This window comes from Clavelina lepadiformis, chromosome 5 (assembly GCF_947623445.1).
Source record: "Clavelina lepadiformis chromosome 5, kaClaLepa1.1, whole genome shotgun sequence".
Classification (NCBI taxonomy): domain Eukaryota; kingdom Metazoa; phylum Chordata; class Ascidiacea; order Aplousobranchia; family Clavelinidae; genus Clavelina; species Clavelina lepadiformis.
Genome location: NC_135244.1, coordinates 12458300 through 12478340, shown reverse-complemented (window position 1 = coordinate 12478340; position 20041 = coordinate 12458300). Strand labels below are relative to the sequence as shown.

General features: G+C 29.4%; 1 protein-coding gene across 1 annotated transcript; it reads right to left on the bottom strand.

The window, feature by feature from the left end:
* Positions 1 to 216: 216 nt before the first annotated feature.
* On the bottom strand, positions 217 to 2264 carry LOC143461028 (uncharacterized). Its single transcript, XM_076958769.1, has one exon. The coding sequence runs from the start codon at positions 1755 to 1757 to the stop codon at positions 723 to 725; it is 1035 nt and encodes a 344-aa protein (XP_076814884.1). The 5' UTR covers positions 1758 to 2264; the 3' UTR covers positions 217 to 722.
* Positions 2265 to 20041: the final 17777 nt, after the last annotated feature.

Here is a 20041-nt window from a genome sequence, read left to right as displayed (position 1 = left end):
ACATTAGTTATATAGGTCCTAAAAAGTGACTTGTGAACTACTGTATATGGTGCAAAATGTTTAATTCACATTGAAAAAAGTTTTAACGGGTCACAAAATGTTTATTAGAATCTAATAAGTAAATAATAAAAGTATAACAGTCAACCAATAAAAGATTTGTCTGTTATCGTTAAAAAAACTTAACTAAACATTTGTGTAACCAAATTTTCTCTACCAGGTAAGCTCCCCGCTTAACGGCTAGTCGAATAGCCAGACTGTCTCATTTCTACAAGTCTTTCTTAGATAAAAACAAGGGTCTTCACTTTATTAAAACCAAACGTAGACTAACTCCACTCGTCCAGCCGAGCGCGACACCTCACAAAACACAAATTCCACGCGCTGAAGGAATCAACGTGGAACGTAAAACACGATACTAATTTAGCCTTTGGGGTAACTACTTGACACGTCACAAGAGATTTGATAAAAACAGGTGTGCAAGAACAAGTAAAAGAACATAAACAACTAAAACACAGCAGCACGTGAACATGCACAAAGAGACAACACAACGCGGATAAATCGATGTATAAAACGTGACGGTGCGAATAAAAACGAATAAAACGTGACTGATATAAAAACGGTGTATACAAATACTTCTCGTGACATCGCCCCCCCGTTCAGTTCTTTTTCGTCCCCGGAAAAGCCATCCAACATCCGAGCAAACGACCATCGTTCGCAGCTCCCCGTCAATCGTCTGGCGCTCCGTTGTTGATGAGCACCACGCAACCCAAACCGACCGTCCAGCTTGTTGAACACCCGTCCCCTGGTGTCGCTGACGACTCCACTGCACAAAAATCACTCGATTGGCTCACCTCGTGATTGCACCGAAACAAACCCACGTCCCAAATACGCTGCTTGCTGGCTGGAGCAGACTCAGCGGCCTGCTCCTCGGGAGCCGGAGTTTCAGCGGCTTGTTCTGCTGGAGCTGACTCAGTGGCCTGCTCTTCGGGAGAGGTTTCGGCAGCCTCCTCGGCTGGAGCGGACCCAGCGGCCTGCTCTTCGGGAACCGGAGTTTCAGCAGCTTGTTCTGTTGGAGCGGACTCAGCGGCCTGCTCTTCGGGAGCTGGAGTTTCAGTAGCTTGTTCTGCTGGAGTGGACTCAGCGGCCTGCTCTTCGGGAGCGGGAGTTTCAGCAGCTTCTTCAGCTGGAGTAGACTCAGCAGCCTGCTCTTCGGGAGCGGGAGTTTCAGCAGCTTCTTCAGCTGGAGTAGACTCAGCAGCCTGCTCTTCGGGAGCGGGAATTTTGGCAGCTTCTTCAGCTGGAGCAGACACGGCGGCCTGCTCTTCGTGAGCGGGAGTTTCGGCAGCTTCTTCAGCTGGAGTAGACTCAGCAGCCTGCTCTTCGGGAGCGGGAGTTTCAGTAGTTTCTACCGCACATATGCGTTTTCGTACAGCGAAAGCCAACGAAGGTATTGCTCTGTCGGCATCGAATTGAGTTCCATTTAATACTCGACATTTGTTACTTTCCGTAGAACAAACGGGCGGCCTCGCTTCGGTACCTCTTTTCACCAACTCATCATACTCCAAGTCGAAAAGCGACAAGTCTCTGCCTCGTACGTCCCAGCTTAAATCTTCATCCAAGCTGTTAATTAAAAGGTGCTTCTTTAAAGCAGGATTCGCTTCAATCGTCGTGCAATAAGTATCGAAGCGATGGAAAAAGCTTAGGAAATCTGCGTTCGGCTCATATTTAGGCGGCGGAATAGCAAAATAGATGGTGGACATCGTGAAACTTCCAAACGTTTATGGGAATAGTTTCGTTGACTGCGGGATCCTGGCGCGCTCGCCAATTGTAACCAAACTTTCTCTACCAGGTAAGCTCCCCGCTTAACGGCTAGTCGAATAGCCAGACTGTCTCATTTCTACAAGTCTTTCTTAGATAAAAACAAGGGTCTTCACTTTATTAAAACCAAACGTAGACTAACTCCACTCGTCCAGCCGAGCGCGACACCTCACAAAACACAAATTCCACGCGCTGAAGGAATCAACGTGGAACGTAAAACACGATACTAATTTAGCCTTTGGGGTAACTACTTGACACGTCACAAGAGATTTGATAAAAACAGGTGTGCAAGAACAAGTAAAAGAACATAAACAACTAAAACACAGCAGCACGTGAACATGCACAAAGAGACAACACAACGCGGATAAATCGATGTATAAAACGTGACGGTGCGAATAAAAACGAATAAAACGTGACTGATATAAAAACGGTGTATACAAATACTTCTCGTGACATTTGCACTATACATTAGTTTTATAGGACTTAAAAAGTGACTTGTGAACTACTGTATATGGTTCAAAATGTTTAATTCACATTGCAAAAACGTTCTAACGGGTCTCAAAATGTTTATTAGAGTCTAATAAGTAAATAATAAAAGTATAACAGTTAACCAATGAAAGGTTTGTCTGTTATCGTTAAAAGAACTTTACTAAAACATTTGCACTATACATTAGTTATATAGGTCCTAAAAAGTGCCTTATGAACTATATGGGACAAAATCTTTAATTCACATTGCAAAAAGTTCTAACGGGTCTCGAAATGTTTATTAGAGTCTAATAAGTAAATAATAAAAGTATAACAGTTAACCAATGAAAGGTTTGTCTGTTATTTTCAAAAGAACTTAACTAAAACATTTGCACTATACATTAGTTTTATAGGTCTTAAAACGTGACTTGTGAACTTGTATATGGTGCAAAATGTTTAATTCACATTGCAACAAGTTTTAACGTGTCTCAAAATGTTTATTAGAATCTAATAAGTAAATAATAAAAGTATAACAGTGAACCAATGAAAGGTTTGTCTGTTATCGTTAAAAGAACTTTAGTAAAACATTTGCACTTTACATTAGTTATATAGGTCCTAAAAAGTGACTTGTGAACTACTGTATATGGTGCAAAATGTTTAATTCACATTGAAAAAAGTTCTAACGGGTCACAAAATGTTTATTAGAATCTAATAAGTAAATAATAAAAGTATAACAGTCAACCAATAAAAGATTTGTCTGTTATCGTTAAAAGAACTTAACTAAAACATTTGCACTATACATTAGTTTTTTAGGACTTAAAAAGTGACTTGTGAACTACTGTATATGGTGCAAAATGTTTAATTCACATTGCAAAAAGTTCTAACGGGTCTCAAAATGTTTATTAGAATCTAATAAGTAAATAATAAAAGTATAACAGTTAACCAATGAAAGGTTTGTCTGTTATCGTTAAAAGAACTTTACTAAAACATTTGCACTATACATTAGTTATATAGGTCCTAAAAAGTGCCTTATGAACTATATGGGACAAAATCTTTAATTCACATTGCAAAAAGTTCTAACAGGTCTCAAATTGTTTATTAGAGTCTAATAAGTAAATAATTAAAGTATAACAGTCAACCAATGAAAGGTTTGTCTGTTATCTTCTAAAGAACTTAACTAAAACATTTGCAATAAACATTAGTTTTATAGGTCCGAAAACGTGCCTTGTAAACTACTCTATATGGTGCAAAATGTTTAATTCACATTGCAAAAAGTTCTAACGGGTCTCAAAATTTTTATTAGAGTCTAATAAGTAAATAATAAAAGTATAACAGTTAACCAATAAAAGGCTTGTCTGTTATCGTTAAAATAACTTAACTAAAACATTTGCGCTATACATTAGTTATATAGGTCCAAAAAACTTCCTTGTAAACTATATGGTGCAAAATGTTTAATTCACATTACAAAAAGTTTTAACGGGTCTCAAAATGTTTATTAGAGTCTAATAAGTAAATAGTAAAAATATAATAGTCAACCAATGAAAGATTTGTCTGTTATCTTCTAAAGAACTTAACTGAAATATTAGCAATAAACATTAGTTTTATAGGTCCTAAAACATGCCTTGTGCACTACTCTATATGGTGCAAAATGTTTAATTCACATTGCAAAAAGTTCTTACGGGTCTCAAAATGTTTATTAGAGTCTAATAAGTAAATAATAAAAGTATAACAGTTACCTAATGAAAGGTTTTTTTGTTATCGTTAAAAGAACTTAACTAAAACATTTGCACTATACATTAGTTATATAGGTCCTAAAAAGTGCCTTGTGAACGATATGGTGCAAAATGTTTAATTCACATTGCAAAATGTTTATTTGAGTCTAATAAGTAAATAATAAAAGTATAACATCTAACCAATATAAGATTTGTCTGTTATCATTAAAAGAACTTAACTAAAACATTTGCACTATACATTAGTTATATAGGTCCAAAAAACTTCCTTGTAAATTATATGGTGCAAAATGTTTAATTCACATTACAAAAAGTTCTAACGGGTCTCAAAATGTTTATTAGAGTCTAATAAGTAAATAATAAAAGTATAACAGTCAACCAATGAAAGGTTTGTCTGTTATGGTTAAAAGAACTTAACTAAAACATTTGCACTATACATTAGTTATATAGGTCCAAAAAACTTCCTTGTAAACTATATGGTGCAAAATGTTTAATTCACATTACAAAAAGTTTTAACGGGTCTCAAAATGTTTATTAGAGTCTAATAAGTAAATAATAAAAGTATAACAGTCAACCAATGAAAGGTTTGTCTGTTATCTTCAAAAGAACTTAATTAAAACATTTGCAATAAACATTAGTTTTATAGGTCCTAAAATATGCCTTGTAGACTACTCTATATGGTGCAAAATGTTTAATTCACATTGCAAAAAGTTCTAACGGGTCTCAAAATGTTTATTAGAGTCTAATAAGTAAATAATAAAAGTATAACAGTTACCTAATGAAAGGTTTTTTTGTTATCGTTAAAAGAACTTAACTAAAACATTTGCACTATACATTAGTTATATAGGTCCAAAAAACTTCCTTGTAAACTATATGGTGCAAAATGTTTAATTCACATTACAAAAAGGTCTAACGGGTCTCAAAATGTTTATTTGAGTTTATAAGTAAATAATAAAAGTATAACAGTTACCTAATGAAATGTTTGTCTGTTATCGTTAAAAGAACTTAACTAAAACATTTGCACTATACATTAGTTATATAGGTCCTAAAAAGTGCATTGTGAACGATATGGTGCAAAATGTTTAATTCACATTGCAAAAGGGTTATTTGAGTCTAATAAGTAAATAATAAAAGTATAACAGCTAACCAATTAAAGATTTGTCTGTTATCATTAAAAGAACTTAACTAAAACATTTGCACTATACATTAGTTATATAGGTCCGAAAAACTCCCTTGTGAAGTATATGGTGCAAAATGTTTAATTCACATTGCAAAAAGTTCTAACGTGTCTCAAAATGTTTATTTGAGTCTAATAAGTAAATAATAAAAGTATAACAGCTAACCAATAAAAGATTTGTCTGTTATCTTCTAAAGAACTTAACTAAAACATTTGCAATAAACATTAGTTTTATAGGTCCTAAAACGTGCCTTGTGCACTACTCTATATGGTGCAAAATGTTTAATTCACATTGCAAAAAGTTCTAACGGGTCTCAAAATGTTTATTAGAGTCTAATAAGTAAATAATAAAAGTATAACAGTTAACCAATAAAAGGGCTGTCTGTTGTCGTTAAAAGAACTTAACTAAAACATTTGCACTATACATTAGTTATATAGGTCCTAAAAAGTGCTTTGTGAACTATATGGTGCAAAATGTTTAATTCACATTGCAAAAAGGTCTAATGGGTCTCAAAATGTTTATTAGAGTCTAATAAGTAAATAATAAAAGTATAACAGTTAACCAATAAAAGGTTTGTCTGTTATCGTTAAAAGAACTTAACTAAAACATTTGCACTATACATTAGTTACATAGGTCCGAAAAACTCCCGTGTGAAGTATATGGTGCAAAATGTTTAATTCACATTGCAAAAAGTTCTAACGTGTCTCAAGATGTTTATTTGAGTCTAATAAGTAAATAATAAAAGTATAACAGCTACCCAATAAAATATTTGTCTGTTATCGTTAAAAGAACTTAACTAAAACATTTGCACTATACATTAGTTATATAGGTCCAAAAAACTTCCTTGTAAACTATATGATGCAAAATATTTAATTCACATTACAAAAAGTTCTAACGGGTCTCAAAATGTTTATTAGAGTCTAATAAGTAAATAATAAAAGTATAACAGTCAACCAATGAAAGGTTTGTCTGTTATCTTCTAAAGAACTTAACTAACACATTTGCACTAAACATTAGTTTTATAAGTCCAAAAACGTGCCTTGTACACTACTCTATATGGTGCAAAATGTTTAATTCACATTGCAAAAAGTTCTAACGGGTCTCAAAATGTTTATTAGAGTCTAATAAGTAAATAATAAAAGTATAACAGTTAACCAATGAAAAGTTTCTCTGTTATCGTTAAAAGAACTTTACTAAAACATTTGCACTATACATTAGTTATATAGGTCCTAAAAACAGTCTTGTGAACTATATGGTGCAAAATGTTTAATTCACATTGCAAAACGTTCTAACAAGTCTCAAAATGTTTATTAGATTCTAATAAGTAAATAATAAAAGTATAACAGTTAACCAATGAAAGGTTTTTTTGTTATCGTTAAAAGAATTTAACTAAAACATTTGCACTATACATTAGTTAATAGGGCCTAAAAAATGCCTTGTGAACTATATGGTGCAAAATATTTAATTCACATTGCAAAACGTTTTAACGGGTCTCAAAAGGTTTATTAGAGTCTAATAAGTAAATAATAAAAGTATAACAGTCAACCAATGAAAGATTTGTCTGTTATCTTCAAAAGAACTTAACTAAAACATTTGCACTATACATTAGTTTTATAGGTCCTAAAACGTGCCTTGTGAACTACAGTATATGGTGCAAAATGTTTAATTCACATTGCAAAAAGTTCTAACGAGTTTTAAAACGTTTATTAGAGTCTAATACGTAAATAATAAAATTATAACAGTCAACCAATGAAAGGTTTGTCTGTTATGGTTAAAATGACTTAACTAAAACATTTGCACTAAACATTAGTTATATAGCTCTTAAAAAGTGCCTTGTGAACTATATGGTGCAAAATGTGTAATTCACAATGCAAAAAGTTCTAACGTGTCTTAAAATGTTTATTAGAGTCTAATACGCATATAATAAATGTATAACAGTTAACCAATGAAAGGTTTGTCTGTTATCTTTAAAATAATTTAACTAAAACATTTGCACTAAACATTAGTTACATAGGTCCTAAAACGTGCTTTGTGAACTACTGTATATGTTGCAAAATGTTTAATTCACATTGCAAAAAGTTCTAACGGGTTTCAAAATTTTTATTAGAGTCTAATAAGTAAATCTTAAAAGTATAACAGCTAACCAATGAAAAGTTTCTCTGTTATCGTTAAAAGAACTTTAGTAAAACATTTGCACTATACATTAGTTATATAGGTCCTAAAAACAGTCTTGTGAACTAAATATTGAAAAATGTTTAATTCACATTGCAAAAAGTTCTAACAAGTCTCAAAATGTTTATTAGAGTCTAATAAGTAAATAATAAAAGTATAACAGTTAACCAATGAAAAGTTTCTCTGTTATCGTTAAAAGAACTTTACTAAAACATTTGCACTATACATTAGTTATATAGGTCCTAAAAACAGTCTTGTGAACTATATAGTGCAAAATGTTTAATTCACATTGCAAAACGTTCTAACAAGTCTCAAAATGTTTATTAGATTCTAATAAGTAAATAATAAAAGTATAACAGTTAACCAATGAAAGGTTTTTTTGTTATCGTTAAAAGAATTTAACTAAAACATTTGCACTATACATTAGTTAATAGGGCCTAAAAAATGCCTTGTGAACTATATGGTGCAAAATATTTAATTCACATTGCAAAACGTTTTAACGGGTCTCAAAAGGTTTATTAGAGTCTAATAAGTAAATAATAAAAGTATAACAGTCAACCAATGAAAGGTTTGTCTGTTATCTTCAAAAGAACTTAACTAAAATATTAGCAATAAACATTAGTTTTATAGGTCCTAAAACATGCCTTGTGCACTACTCTATATGGTGCAAAATGTTTAATTCACATTGCAAAACGTTCTTACGGGTCTCAAAATGTTTATTAGAGTCTAATAAGTAAATAATAAAAGTATAACAGTTACCTAATCAAAGGTTTCTTTGTTATCGTTAAAAGAACTTAACTAAAACATTTGCACTATACATTAGTTATATAGGTCCAAAAAACTTCCTTGTAAACTATATGGTGCAAAATGTTTAATTCACATTACAAAAAGGTCTAACGGGTCTCAAAATGCTTATTTGAGTCTAATAAGTAAATAATAAAAGTATAACAGTTACCTAATGAAATGTTTTCCTGTTATCGTTAAAAGAACTTAACTAAAACATTTGCACTATACATTAGTTATATAGGTCCTAAAAAGTGCATTGTGAACGATATGGTGCAAAATGTTTAATTCACATTGCAAAAGGGTTATTTGAGTCTAATAAGTAAATAATAAAAGTATAACAGCTAACCAATTAAAGATTTGTCTGTTATCATTAAAAGAACTTAACTAAAACATTTGCACTATACATTAGTTATATAGGTCCGAAAAACTCCCTTGTGAAGTATATGGTGCAAAATGTTTAATTCACATTGCAAAAAGTTCTAACGTGTCTCAAAATGTTTATTTGAGTCTAATAAGTAAATAATAAAAGTATAACAGCTAACCAAAAAAAGATTTGTCTGTTATCTTCTAAAGAACTTAACTAAAACATTTGCAATAAACATTAGTTTTATAGGTCCTAAAACGTGCCTTGTGCACTACTCTATATGGTGCAAAATGTTTAATTCACATTGCAAAAAGTTCTAACGGGTCTCAAAATGTTTATTAGAGTCTAATAAGTAAATAATAAAAGTATAACAGTTAACCAATAAAAGGGCTGTCTGTTGTCGTTAAAAGAACTTAACTAAAACATTTGCACTATACATTAGTTATATAGGTCCTAAAAAGTGCTTTGTGAACTATATGGTGCAAAATGTTTAATTCACATTGCAAAAAGTTCTAATGGGTCTCAAATTGTTTATTAGAGTCTAATAAGTAAATAATAAAAGTATAACAGTTAACCAATAAAAGGTTTGTCTGTTATCGTTAAAAGAACTTAACTAAAACATTTGCACTATACATTAGTTATATAGGTCCGAAAAACTCCCGTGTGAAGTATATGGTGCAAAAAGTTTAATTCACATTGCAAAAAGTTCTAACGTGTCTCAAGATGTTTATTTGAGTCTAATAAGTAAATAATAAAAGTATAACAGCTACCCAATAAAATATTTGTCTGTTATCGTTAAAAGAACTTAACTAAAACATTTGCACTATACATTAGTTATATAGGTCCAAAAAACTTCCTTGTAAACTATATGGTGCAAAATGTTTAATTCAGATTACAAAAAGTTCTAACGGGTCTCAAAATGTTTATTAGAGTCTAATAAGTAAATAATAAAAGTATAACAGTCAACCAATGAAAGGTTTGTCTGTTATCTTCCAAAGAACTTAACTAACACATTTGCACTAAACATTAGTTTTATAAGTCCTAAAACGTGCCTTGTACACTACTCTATATGGTGCAAAATGTTTAATTCACATTGCAAAAAGTTCTAACGGGTCTCAAAATGTTTATTAGAGTCTAATAAGTAAATAATAAAAGTATAACAGTTAACCAATGAAAAGTTTCTCTGTTATCGTTAAATAAACTTTACTAAAACATTTGCACTATACATTAGTTATATAGGTCCTAAAAACAGTCTTGTGAACTATATGGTGCAAAATGTTTAATTCACATTGCAAAACGTTCTAACAAGTCTCAAAATGTTTATTAGATTCTAATAAGTAAATAATAAAAGTATAACAGTTAACCAATGAAAGGTTTTTTTGTTATCGTTAAAAGAATTTAACTAAAACATTTGCACTATACATTAGTTAATAGGGCCTAAAAAATGCCTTGTGAACTATATGGTGCAAAATATTTAATTCACATTGCAAAACGTTTTAACGGGTCTCAAAAGGTTTATTAGAGTCTAATAAGTAAATAATAAAAGTATAACAGTCAACCAATGAAAGGTTTGTCTGTTATCTTCAAAAGAACTTAACTAAAACATTTGCACTATACATTAGTTTTATAGGTCCTAAAACGTGCCTTGTGAACTACTGTATATGGTGCAAAATGTTTAATTCACATTGCAAAAAGTTGTTACGGGTCTCAAAATTTTTATTAGAGTCTAATAAGTAAATAATAAAAGTATAACAGTTACCTAATGAAAGGTTTCTTTGTTATCGTTAAAAGAACTTAACTAAAACATTTGCACTATACATTAGTTATATAGGTCCTAAAAAGTGCCTTGTGAACGATATGGTGCAAAATGTTTAATTCACATTGCAAAATGTTTATTTGAGTCTAATAAGTAAATAATAAAAGTATAACATCTAACCAATAAAAGATTTGTCTGTTATCATTAAAAGAACTTAACTAAAACATTTGCACTATACATTAGTTATATAGGTCCGAAAAATTTCCTTGTGAAGTATATGGTGCAAAATGTTTAATTCACATTGCAAAAAGTTCTAACGGGTCTCAAGATGTTTATTAGAGTCTAATAAGGAAATAATAAAAGTATAACAGTTAACCAATAAAAGGTTTGTCTGTTATGGTTAAAAGAACTTAACTAAAACATTTGCACTATACATTAGTTATATAGGTCCAAAAAACTTCCTTGTAAACTATATGGTGCAAAATGTTTAATTCACATTGCAAAAAGTTCTAACGGGTCTCAAAATGTTTATTAGAGTCTAATAAGTAAATAATAAAAGTATAACAGTCAACCAATGAAAGGTTTGTCTGTTATCTTCAAAAGAACTTAACTAAAACATTTGCAATAAACATTAGTTTTATAGGTCATAAAACGTGCCCTGTAGACTACTCTATATGGTGCAAAATGTTTAATTCACATTGCAAAAAGTTCTAACGGGTCTCAAAATGTTTATTAGAGTCTAATAAGTAAATAATAAAAGTATAACAGTTAACCAATGAAAGGTTTGTCTGTTATCGTTAAAAGAACTTAACTAAAACATTTGCACTATACATTAGTTATATAGGTCCAAAAAACTTCCTTGTAAACTATATGATGCAAAATATTTAATTCACATTACAAAAAGTTCTAACGGGTCTCAAAATGTTTATTAGAGTCTAATAAGTAAATAATAAAAGTATAACAGTCAACCAATGAAAGGTTTGTCTGTTATCTTCTAAAGAACTTAACTAACACATTTGCACTAAACATTAGTTTTATAAATCCTAAAACGTGCCTTGTACACTACTCTATATGGTGCAAAATGTTTAATTCACATTGCAAAAAGTTCTAACGGGTCTCAAAAGGTTTATTAGAGTCTAATAAGTAAATAATAAAAGTATAACAGTCAACCAATGAAAGGTTTGTCTGTTATCTTCAAAAGAACTTAACTAAAATATTAGCAATAAACATTAGTTTTATAGGTCCTAAAACATGCCTTGTGCACTACTCTATATGGTGCAAAATGTTTAATTCACATTGCAAAACGTTCTTACGGGTCTCAAAATGTTTATTAGAGTCTAATAAGTAAATAATAAAAGTATAACAGTTACCTAATCAAAGGTTTCTTTGTTATCGTTAAAAGAACTTAACTAAAACATTTGCACTATACATTAGTTATATAGGTCCAAAAAACTTCCTTGTAAACTATATGGTGCAAAATGTTTAATTCACATTACAAAAAGGTCTAACGGGTCTCAAAATGCTTATTTGAGTCTAATAAGTAAATAATAAAAGTATAACAGTTACCTAATGAAATGTTTTCCTGTTATCGTTAAAAGAACTTAACTAAAACATTTGCACTATACATTAGTTATATAGGTCCTAAAAAGTGCATTGTGAACGATATGGTGCAAAATGTTTAATTCACATTGCAAAAGGGTTATTTGAGTCTAATAAGTAAATAATAAAAGTATAACAGCTAACCAATTAAAGATTTGTCTGTTATCATTAAAAGAACTTAACTAAAACATTTGCACTATACATTAGTTATATAGGTCCGAAAAACTTTCTTGTGAAGTATATGGTGCAAAATGTTTAATTCACATTGCAAAAAGTTCTAACGTGTCTCAAAATGTTTATTTGAGTCTAATAAGTAAATAATAAAAGTATAACAGCTAACCAAAAAAAGATTTGTCTGTTATCTTCTAAAGAACTTAACTAAAACATTTGCAATAAACATTAGTTTTATAGGTCCTAAAACGTGCCTTGTGCACTACTCTATATGGTGCAAAATGTTTAATTCACATTGCAAAAAGTTCTAACGGGTCTCAAAATGTTTATTAGAGTCTAATAAGTAAATAATAAAAGTATAACAGTTAACCAATAAAAGGGCTGTCTGTTGTCGTTAAAAGAACTTAACTAAAACATTTGCACTATACATTAGTTATATAGGTCCTAAAAAGTGCTTTGTGAACTATATGGTGCAAAATGTTTAATTCACATTGCAAAAAGTTCTAATGGGTCTCAAATTGTTTATTAGAGTCTAATAAGTAAATAATAAAAGTATAACAGTTAACCAATAAAAGGTTTGTCTGTTATCGTTAAAAGAACTTAACTAAAACATTTGCACTATACATTAGTTATATAGGTCCGAAAAACTCCCGTGTGAAGTATATGGTGCAAAAAGTTTAATTCACATTGCAAAAAGTTCTAACGTGTCTCAAGATGTTTATTTGAGTCTAATAAGTAAATAATAAAAGTATAACAGCTACCCAATAAAATATTTGTCTGTTATCGTTAAAAGAACTTAACTAAAACATTTGCACTATACATTAGTTATATAGGTCCAAAAAACTTCCTTGTAAACTATATGGTGCAAAATGTTTAATTCAGATTACAAAAAGTTCTAACGGGTCTCAAAATGTTTATTAGAGTCTAATAAGTAAATAATAAAAGTATAACAGTCAACCAATGAAAGGTTTGTCTGTTATCTTCTAAAGAACTTAACTAAAACATTTGCAATAAACATTAATTTTATAGGTCCAAAAAGTGCCTTGTACACTACTCTATATGGTGCAAAATGTTTAATTCACATTGCAAAAAGTTCTAACGGGTCTCAAAATGTTTATTAGAGTCTAATAAGTAAATAATAAAAGTATAACAGTTAACCAATGAAAGGTTTGTCTGTTATCGTTAAAAGAACTTAACTAAAACATTTGCACTATACATTAGTTATATAGGTCCAAAAAACTTCCTTGTAAACTATATGATGCAAAATATTTAATTCACATTACAAAAAGTTCTAACGGGTCTCAAAATGTTTATTAGAGTCTAATAAGTAAATAATAAAAGTATAACAGTCAACCAATGAAAGGTTTGTCTGTTATCTTCCAAAGAACTTAACTAACACATTTGCACTAAACATTAGTTTTATAAGTCCTAAAACGTGCCTTGTACACTACTCTATATGGTGCAAAATGTTTAATTCACATTGCAAAAAGTTCTAACGGGTCTCAAAATGTTTATTAGAGTCTAATAAGTAAATAATAAAAGTATAACAGTTAACCAATGAAAAGTTTCTCTGTTATCGTTAAAAGAACTTTACTAAAACATTTGCACTATACATTAGTTATATAGGTCCTAAAAACAGTCTTGTGAACTATATGGTGCAAAATGTTTAATTCACATTGCAAAACGTTCTAACAAGTCTCAAAATGTTTATTAGATTCTAATAAGTAAATAATAAAAGTATAACAGTCAACCAATGAAAGGTTTTTTTGTTATCGTTAAAAGAATTTAACTAAAACATTTGCACTATACATTAGTTAATAGGGCCTAAAAAATGCCTTGTGAACTATATGGTGCAAAATATTTAATTCACATTGCAAAACGTTTTAACGGGTCTCAAAAGGTTTATTAGAGTCTAATAAGTAAATAATAAAAGTATAACAGTCAACCAATGAAAGGTTTGTCTGTTATCTTCAAAAGAACTTAACTAAAACATTTGCACTATACATTAGTTTTATAGGTCCTAAAACGTGCCTTGTGAACTACTGTATATGGTGCAAAATGTTTAATTCACATTGCAAAAAGTTGTTACGGGTCTCAAAATTTTTATTAGAGTCTAATAAGTAAATAATAAAAGTATAACAGTTACCTAATGAAAGGTTTCTTTGTTATCGTTAAAAGAACTTAACTAAAACATTTGCACTATACATTAGTTATATAGGTCCTAAAAAGTGCCTTGTGAACGATATGGTGCAAAATGTTTAATTCACATTGCAAAATGTTTATTTGAGTCTAATAAGTAAATAATAAAAGTATAACATCTAACCAATAAAAGATTTGTCTGTTATCATTAAAAGAACTTAACTAAAACATTTGCACTATACATTAGTTATATAAGTCCTAAAAATTTCCTTGTGAAGTATATGGTGCAAAATGTTTAATTCACATTGCAAAAAGTTCTAACGTGTCTCAAGATGTTTATTAGAGTCTAATAAGGAAATAATAAAAGTATAACAGTTAACCAATAAAAGGTTTGTCTGTTATGGTTAAAAGAACTTAACTAAAACATTTGCACTATACATTAGTTATATAGGTCCAAAAAACTTCCTTGTAAACTATATGGTGCAAAATGTTTAATTCACATTGAAAAAGTTCTAACGGGTCTCAAAATGTTTATTAGAGTCTAATAAGTAAATAATAAAAGTATAACAGTCAACCAATGAAAGGTTTGTCTGTTATCTTCAAAAGAACTTAACTAAAACATTTGCAATAAACATTAGTTTTATAGGTCTTAAAACGTGCCTTGTAGACTACTCTATATGGTGCAAAATGTTTAATTCACATTGCAAAAAGTTCTAACGGGTCTCAAAATGTTTATTAGAGTCTAATAAGTAAATAATAAAAGTATAACAGTTACCTAATGAAAGGTTTTTTTGTTATCGTTAAAAGAACTTAACTAAAACATTTGCACTATACATTAGTTATATAGGTCCTAAAAAGTGCCTTGTGAACTATATGGAGCAAAATGTTTAATTCACATTGCAAAAAGGTCTAACGGGTCTCAAAATGTTTATTTGAATCTAATAAGTAAATAATAAAAGTATAACAGCTAACCAATAAAATATTTCTCTGTTATCGTTAAAAGAACTTAACTAAAACATTTGCACTATACATTAGTTTTATAGGTCCTAAAACATACCTTATGTACTACTTTATATGGTGCAAAATGTTTAATTCACATTGCAAAACGTTCTTACGGGTCTCAAAATGTTTATTTGAGTCTAATAAGTAAATAATAAAAGTATAACAGTTACCTAATGAATTGTTTGTCTGTTATCGTTAAGGGAACTTAACTAAAACATTTGCACTATACATTAGTTATATAGGTCCTAAAAAGTGCCTTGTGAACGATATGGTGCAAAATGTTTAATTCACATTGCAAAAGGGTTTTTTGAGTCTAATAAGTAAATAATAAAAGTATAACAGCTAACCAATTAAAGATTTGTCTGTTATCATTAAAAGAACTTAACTAAAACATTTGCACTATACATTAGTTATATAGGTCCGAAAAACTCCCTTGTGAAGTATATGGTGCAAAATGTTTAATTCACATTGCAAAAAGTTCTAACGTGTCTCAAGATGTTTATTTGAGTCTAATAAGTAAATAATAAAAGTATAACAGCTAACCAATAAAATATTTGTCTGTTTTCGTTAAAAGAACTTAACTAAAACATTTGCACTATACATTAGTTATATAGGTCCAAAAAACTTCCTTGTAAACTATATGGTACAAAATGTTTAATTCAGATTACAAAAAGTTCTAACGGGTCTCAAAATGTTTATTAGAGTCTAATAAGTAAATAATAAAAGTATAACAGTCAACCAATGAAAGGTTTGTCTGTTATCTTCTAAAGAACTTAACTAAATAATTTGCAATAAACATTAATTTTATAGGTCCAAAAAGTGCCTTGTACACTACTCTATATGGTGCAAAATGTTTAATTCACATTGCAAAAAGTTCTAAGGGGTCTCAAAATGTTTATTAGAGTCTAATAAGTAAATAATAAAAGTATAACAGTTAACCAATGAAAGGTTTGTCTGTTATCGTTAAAAGAACTTAACTAAAACATTTGCACTATACATTAGTTATATAGGTCCAAAAAACTTCCTTGTAAACTATATGATGCAAAATATTTAATTCACATTGCAAAAAGTTCTAACGGGTCTCAAAATGTTTATTAGAGTCTAATAAGTAAATAATGAAAGTATAACAGTCAACCAATGAAAGGTTTGTCTGTTATCTTCTAAAGAACTTAACTAACACATTTGCACTAAACATTAGTTTTATAAGTCCTAAAACGTGCCTTGTACACTACTCTATATGGTGCAAAATGTTTAATTCACATTGCAAAAAGTTCTAACGGGTCTCAAAATGTTTATTAGAGTCTAATAAGTAAATAATAAAAGTATAACAGTTAACCAATGAAAAGTTTCTCTGTTATCGTTAAAAGAACTTTACTAAAACATTTGCACTATACATTAGTTATATAGGTCCTAAAAACAGTCTTGTGAACTATATAGTGCAAAATGTTTAATTCACATTGCAAAACGTTCTAACAAGTCTCAAAATGTTTATTAGTGTCTAATAAGTAAATAATAAAAGTATAACAGTTAACCAATGAAAGGTTTTTTTGTTATCGTTAAAAGAATTTAATTAAAACATTTGCACTATACATTAGTTAATAGGGCCTTAAAAATGCCTTGTGAACTATATGGTGCAAACTATTTAATTCACATTGCAAAACGTTTTAACGGGTCTCAAAAGGTTTATTAGAGTCTAATAAGTAAATAATAAAAGTATAACAGTCAACCAATGAAAGGTTTGTCTGTTATCTTCAAAAGAACTTAACTGAAACATTTGCAATAAACATTAGTTTTATAGGTCCTAAAACGTGCCTTGTAGACTACTCTATATGGTGCAAAATGTTTAATTCACATTGCAAAAAGTTCTAACGGGTCTCAAAATGTTTATTAGAGTCTAATAAGTAAATAATAAAAGTATAACAGTTACCTAATGAAAGTTTTTTTTGTTATCGTTAAAAGAACTTAACTAAAACATTTGCACTATACATTAGTTATATAGGTCCTAAAAAGTGCCTTGTGAACTATATGGTGCAAAATGTTTAATTCACATTGCAAAACGTTTTAACGGGTCTCAAAAGGTTTATTTGAGTCTAATAAGTAAATAATAAAAGTATAACAGTTAACTAATGAAATGTTTGTCTGTTATCGTTAAAATAACTTAACTAAAACATTTGCACTATACATTAGTTATATAGGTCCTAAAAAGTGCATTGTGAACGATATGGTGCAAAATGTTTAATTCACATTGCAAAAGGGTTATTTGAGTCTAATAAGTAAATAATAAAAGTATAACAGCTAACCAATTAAAGATTTGTCTGTTATCATTAAAAGAACTTAACTAAAACATTTGCACTATACATTAGTTATAAAGGTCCGAAAAACTCCCTTGTGAAGTATATGGTGCAAAATGTTTAATTCACATTGCAAAAAGTTCTAACGTGTCTCAAGATGTTTATTAGAGTCTAATAAGTAAATAATAAAAGTATAACAGCTAACCAATAAAATATTTGTCTGTTATCGTTAAAAGAACTTAACTAAAACATTTGCACTATACATTAGTTATATAGGTCCAAAAAACTTCCTTGTAAACTATATGGAGCAAAATGTTTAATTCACATTGCAAAAAGGTCTAACGGGTCTCAAAATGTTTATTTGAATCTAATAAGTAAATAATAAAAGTATAACAGCTAACCAATAAAATATTTCTCTGTTATCGTTAAAAGAACTTAACTAAAACATTTGCACTATACATTAGTTTTATAGGTCCTAAAACATACCTTATGTACTACTTTATATGGTGCAAAATGTTTAATTCACATTGCAAAACGTTCTTACGGGTCTCAAAATGTTTATTTGAGTCTAATAAGTAAATAATAAAAGTATAACAGTTACCTAATGAAATGTTTGTCTGTTATCGTTAAGGGAACTTAACTAAAACATTTGCACTATACATTAGTTATATAGGTCCTAAAAAGTGCCTTGTGAACGATATGGTGCAAAATGTTTAATTCAGATTACAAAAAGTTCTAACGGGTCTCAAAATGTTTATTAGAGTCTAATAAGTAAATAATAAAAGTATAACAGTCAACCAATGAAAGGTTTGTCTGTTATCTTCTAAAGAACTTAACTAAAACATTTGCAATAAACATTAATTTTATAGGTCCAAAAAGTGCCTTGTACACTACTCTATATGGTGCAAAATGTTTAATTCACATTGCAAAAAGTTCTAAGTGGTCTCAAAATGTTTATTAGAGTCTAATAAGTAAATAATAAAAGTATAACAGTTAACCAATGAAAGGTTTGTCTGTTATCGTTAAAAGAACTTAACTAAAACATTTGCACTATACATTAGTTATATAGGTCCAAAAAACTTCCTTGTAAACTATATGATGCAAAATATTTAATTCACATTGCAAAAAGTTCTAACGGGTCTCAAAATGTTTATTAGAGTCTAATAAGTAAATAATGAAAGTATAACAGTCAACCAATGAAAGGTTTGTCTGTTATCTTCTAAAGAACTTAACTAACACATTTGCACTAAACATTAGTTTTATAAGTCCTAAAACGTGCCTTGTACACTACTCTATATGGTGCAAAATGTTTAATTCACATTGCAAAAAGTTCTAACGGGTCTCAAAATGTTTATTAGAGTCTAATAAGTAAATAATAAAAGTATAACAGTTAACCAATGAAAAGTTTCTCTGTTATCGTTAAAAGAACTTAACTAAAACATTTGCACTATACATTAGTTATATAGGTCCTAAAAACAGTCTTGTGAACTATATAGTGCAAAACGTTCTAACAAGTCTCAAAATGTTTATTAGAGTCTAATAAGTAAATAATAAAAGTATAACAGTTAACCAATGAAAGGTTTTTTTGTTATCGTTAAAAGAATTTAACTAAAACATTTGCACTATACATTAGTTATATAGGTCCAAAAAAGTGCCTTGTGAACTATATGGTGCAAAATGTTTAATTCACATTGCAAAAGGGTCTAACGGGTCTCAAAATGTTTATTTGAGTCTAATAAGTAAATAATAAAAGTATAACAGTTAACTAATGAAATGTTTGTCTGTTATCGTTAAAATAACTTAACTAAAACATTTGCACTATACATTAGTTATATAGGTCCTAAAAAGTGCATTGTGAACGATATGGTGCAAAATGTTTAATTCACATTGCAAAAGGGTTATTTGAGTCTAATAAGTAAATAATAAAAGTATAACAGCTAACCAATTAAAGATTTGTCTGTTATCATTAAAAGAACTTAACTAAAACATTTGCACTATACATTAGTTATAAAGGTCCGAAAAACTCCCTTGTGAAGTATATGGTGCAAAATGTTTAATTCACATTGCAAAAAGTTCTAACGTGTCTCAAGATGTTTATTAGAGTCTAATAAGTAAATAATAAAAGTATAACAGCTAACCAATAAAATATTTGTCCGTTATCGTTAAAAGAACTTAACTAAAACATTTGCACTATACATTAGTTATATAGGTCCAAAAAACTTCCTTGTAAACTATATGGTGCAAAATGTTTAATTCACATTACAAAAAGTTCTAACGGGTCTCAAAATGTTTATTAGAGTCTAATAAGTAAATAATAAAAGTATAACAGTCAACCAATGAAAGGTTTGTCTGTTATCTTCTAAAGAACTTAACTAAAACATTTGCAATAAACATTAGTTTTATAGGTCCAAAAAACAGTCTTGTGAACTATATAGTGCAAAATGTTTAATTCACATTGCAAAACGTTCTAACAAGTCTCAAAATGTTTATTAGATTCTAATAAGTAAATAATAAAAGTATAACAGTTAACCAATTAAAGGGCTGTCTGTTGTCGTTAAAAGAACTTAACTAAA